Raw genomic sequence first — 4,677 nt, forward strand, 5'->3', positions numbered from 1 at the left:
GGATTGGGGTTTATGAATTCTTAGGCACACACACACACACACAAAATAAATCAATGAAAAATCAATCTGGGAGTTCGAGTTTTGGAATTTGAGGGGAAAATCTTTGTGTATATTTGTTTTATGTTCCGCCATTATGTATTTTTGTGTTTTAAGAATTCGTTTTACGATAATTTATGCACATAATTAAAACCTACAATTTATTGTGCTATGTTAAATAATTATAAAACTATGGTGCACTATATATATAAAAAAACAAGCTATATATATATATATATATATATATATATATATATATATATATATATATATATATTAAATGTTATATATATATATATATGTGTGTGTGTGTGTGTGTGTCCGCGTGTGTGTTTTATTATATATTTACATGATGTTATATAGATTTATATTATATATAGTTTCTAGATTTATATATAATATTATATATATATAATAATAATAATAATAAGATATCTTTTAGATTTTTAATTTTAAAGATAATATTTTAATTAAATATTTTTCTTTAAAAACTAATTGTACTATATGCATTATTAAAAAGTATTTAAAATATAAATTAATTTAAATTTAAAATTAAAAAATAAAATACAATTTCTGATTTGATAAATAGATGTTAACCATATTCATTATGCCAATCTTAAGCTCATAATTTGTTTATATATTGGTTATAGTTTAGGTTGTTTTATGTTTTATAGTTTTTTTTTGTTTTGTGGTTTTTTAGGTTGTTTTTTTTGTTTTCAAGAGTTTTCTTGTAGTTTTTGTGGCTTTCATGATTTTTGTATGGTGGGTTTTCACTCCAAATTAATTTATTTTTTTTGCAAGAAAAAATAATTGAAATAGAGAAAAAGTGATAGGAAACCTATCTCAGTTTGCAAAGAGTGATTGGTTTGATCTTCAGGGACATTGGTGGGGTCACTGCTTCATCTACCAAACGCTTGTTAAAGCTCCAAAACCCTCGATCAAACAGTGAAATGCCTAAGTTGGTTTGTTGTTTGCCTCACGGTCTAAAAAAATGTCTTGGCAGACCATACTCATGGCTTTTAATGTGAAATAGAGGCTCGATTGAGCCCTAGAGCTTGATCGAGCATATAGCTCTATCGAGATCTAGGGATCGATCGAGATTATAACTCGATCGAGCTCATGTGTTAACTCGGGTTACATAGGAGCTCGATGGAGAGTTTGTTAAACGCTGGATTGAGCTATGTCTAAGCCCTTAAGCAACTCAATCAAGCACTTAAAATAGCTTGATTGAGCTCCATTTGTTCACCAAAACCCGCCTCTGCTTTGCCAAAAAATGTAACCGAGCTCCAATAGAGAAAAATATATTGAAATACAAGAGGAAATCCTTTATTTATAAAAAATAAAAGAATATCTAACTCATATCTTGATGGTATACAACCTAACAAATAAAATGTATTAGCAAATAACAATCTTGATTTACACTTGTATAGTGCACAAAATATTCTCAATTTAATTAATTACCCAAAAGTATCTTTTACAGAAGTGAGATTGAAATACAAAGGAGAAATCACAATGAAGTGTTTCTCAAATTAACTTTAAGGAATGAGTTAAATACAATTAAGCTCTTGCCCATAGTATTGTATGTAATGAAGTCTCTAAATAAATTTGACATCTTCCATTGTAAAGTATAAGAAATGAATAAACTACAAAATATAAAATATAAAATATTATTATAATTATAATTATTATGCATGTAATAAAACCTATAAATAAACTTAAAAATTTAATAAATATCCAAAATAAATAATCTTGTCAATGCGAGGGAGAAGTCAGAAATGAAAATAAAAGTCGATAATTCCCCACATATCCATAGTAAACCAAATCAACCCACCATAGTTTTGTAGGCCTCCCAACATTCTAATTTCTAGCCTTTCTAGGCACTTGAAAGTGGATACATTAACGTTCAGTTCAATTCATGATTACGAGTGTTACCTAGCAAACGTTAATGCCAAGTTGTATGGTGTATACACACTACTTGTAAAACAAGGAACGCTGGGTTGGCTCACCATGCACGGAATTAAATTATGGCCTATGAAAGTCACTTAAGTTTGAAATGACGTCCAAGCATTTTTTCACTGTCAAAAATATAAAAATGAGTTAATAAAGTTGAGACAGATAATTTCAAACCTGCTTCCATCTAGCATCGGTTGTAAATACCCAAGGGAATATAATTATGTTCCATTCATCCTGAGCTAACGCGTGAGCTAAAACCATTGAAATCCCAACACCCAAGTAGAAATGATTCATAGCAATCCTGATGGCGGCATCATTAAAAAGATTATTGAATATTACACATTAGCTAACAGGAATTTTTTTAAACAGAAGAAGTGGCCGATAGAACGAAATAACTCTCTAATCAACATATATTTATCATATTTCTGATACTTGGGCTTTGAGCACGAACGAATGAAAACGTTACAATCGAAAAGGCATTCTATACAAATTGAAACATAAAGTGTGGGAGTTCTTCCAACGGATTACAAAGCTTCCGACAAAGCTTCCTAAGTGATGCCCACTCAATGATTTTACCAGTCTGGACTCCTTGAAAAACGAGTCATCAACCGTTGGATAAAGTAAACCGTTGTATTATCACTTTCAATTGCGGGGCACCCTGTTTTTGTTCATCAACAGCCGTCTCTGCCCCACGCCGTTTCTTTTGCAGGGTCACATACTTTCAAGACATCCTTAAATACATCATCTCTTCGTTCATCCAGCATTGAAGTTGCAGGGTGTTGCCCCGGTGTTCAGCTTTACTAAATTAGAGTTGAATGCTCATGAATTTTCTATAGTATAGATTGATAATTGGTATTTTTCTATCTCCGATTTAAGCTCGGTTTGGTGAGTAGTTATACTTTGTAGAGCAGCTATAGTGCTATAATCACAATGGCGTTTAGAGTGGTGAAGTCCCTGGCAGGGTTTCTCCTCCTGCTCAATTTCTGCATGTTTGTAATTGTGGGTGCTATTGCCGGATGGGCTCTCAACAACGCCATCGACCACACTTACTCTACTGGTAGCTATTACTTGTATGCATAATATGTTGCGTGCTTTATATCATGGAGTGTTTTGATAATTGATTCTATGGCTAACTTGCAGGTCCCGGAACGGCTCTTCCTGTGGGATTTTCTGCAGTGTATTTTCCAATCGGGAATGAAGCGACAGGATTCATAGTTATTTTTTCTTTGATAGCTGCAGTTGTAGGAGCTGCTTCATGCCTTTCAGGACTCCATCATCTCCGGTTTTGGACTGCCCAGAGCTTGGCTTCCAGTGCTGCATCCTCCATGACAGCTTGGGCCCTCACACTACTCGCCATGGGGTAATCTACCTATTTACATATACATAGATGAGTCAATAAGAATTATTATGATATCTGATTCATCTATGAAATGGGGAGGAGCTAATTATTATGATTGACAAAACTTCAGGTTGGCATGCAAAGAGATCCATATAGGCGGCCGGAACACAAAGCTGGTATGTAATACTCCTATGCTATTACATTCATACGGTCACCAATTTCCTCATTCCTTTATTTCTGTTTGAGCGTTTTGTGGTGTTGTTAACATTTGGTAACTTTGCATTTGTGTGCAGATAACGTTGGAGTCATTCCTTATTATTCTGTGTGGAACAAAGCTCTGGTACATCTTACTCATTCATGGTGGATTCTTCGGAGGGAATTATTGTTGTTACGAGGACACCTACATAGCCACAGCTACAACTACAGCCGACCCTCAGAAAGGAAGCACAACTGTGACCTCTTCGGTTTAACAGTTGTGCTCCTGTAATCTATCAGGATTTGATGAATGGTTTTGTGGTTAGTGACTAGAAAATTAATGCTTAGGAGAGTTGGTAGCCTATTTTTTTAAGAATCGGATACTTGAAAAATCTGGTCTGGAATTGAGAAAAACTGTGTAATTATTCTGTGGAAACTGCAGGTTTAACGAGTTGGATTCAATTTGTGTATGAGTTGCAGCTTGTAATATGTTAATCATTTTTTCTTCTTTTCAACTAAAATCTTTCTTACTTTCAAAGTTTATCTTGACTAATTTGTACTCCCCCAGCTCAGTTCTTCGTGAATAGACAATGGGTTAAATTTTCATTCAAATCATTCCGGAGATACATTTACTCATACGACATTACGCTGGAAATCAAAATCAGTCCACCTTTTTATATATATACTACAATATCCAAATAATAGAACCGTTGCAGTCTTCAAATATCTTTTGCCAAAGGATTAACATTTTTCACAGGATTCCCATGTGTTGCAGTGGTTGCATTTTTGTTTGGGTCAATTTCCCTCTTCGCTTTAAATTTGTAATAAGTTTGGATCGTTACTGTGATTAAGGAAGGTGGCCTACACATATCTGAATACCACCACGGGTGATTACATAGCCTTGTAAACCGCGCTACAAGCTCATCTGAAAAATATAATTTCTTTTTCATAAAAGTTAAAAATAAATTTTTGTTTAAAAAAATTAAAATTAAAATTAATTTATTAACCATTTAAAATAACAAAATATTTATCAATTACTATGATTAATGAATTAACGATTTAAAATAAAAAATTATTTATGAATTACTAACTAAGCATAAATCCATTCCCTCACGACAAACCGATACTCAAGTTTATAAGCTCACATTATTTAT

General features: G+C 33.0%; 1 protein-coding gene across 1 annotated transcript; it reads left to right on the forward strand.

Annotated features, from left to right (window-relative positions):
* The first annotated feature begins 2,768 nt into the window (after nt 1-2,768).
* On the forward strand, nt 2,769-3,993 carry LOC149197194 (membrane protein PM19L-like). Its single transcript, XM_089403877.1, has 4 exons — nt 2,769-3,046; nt 3,130-3,349; nt 3,459-3,504; nt 3,622-3,993. Exons 1-4 carry the CDS (start codon nt 2,920-2,922, stop codon nt 3,796-3,798), a joined length of 570 nt encoding a protein of 189 aa, XP_089260003.1. The 5' UTR covers nt 2,769-2,919; the 3' UTR covers nt 3,799-3,993.
* Nucleotides 3,994-4,677: the final 684 nt, after the last annotated feature.

Source organism: Pinus tabuliformis, chromosome 2_2, assembly GCF_031772625.1.
Source record: "Pinus tabuliformis cultivar Carrire ecotype Pingquan chromosome 2_2, CPIR1, whole genome shotgun sequence".
Classification (NCBI taxonomy): Eukaryota; Viridiplantae; Streptophyta; class Pinopsida; order Pinales; family Pinaceae; genus Pinus; species Pinus tabuliformis.

What these genes read in the sequence shown, in the direction of transcription:
- LOC149197194 (XM_089403877.1), top strand. Translation starts at nt 2,920, where the DNA reads ATGGCGTTTAGAGTGGTGAAGTCCCTGGCAGGGTTTCTCCTCCTGCTC. An exon ending in CGACCACACTTACTCTACTG is followed by an intron (nt 3,047 to 3,129) that starts GTAGCTATTACT and finishes GCTAACTTGCAG; the next exon opens with GTCCCGGAACGGCTCTTCCT. An exon ending in CTCACACTACTCGCCATGGG is followed by an intron (nt 3,350 to 3,458) that starts GTAATCTACCTA and finishes ACAAAACTTCAG; the next exon opens with GTTGGCATGCAAAGAGATCC.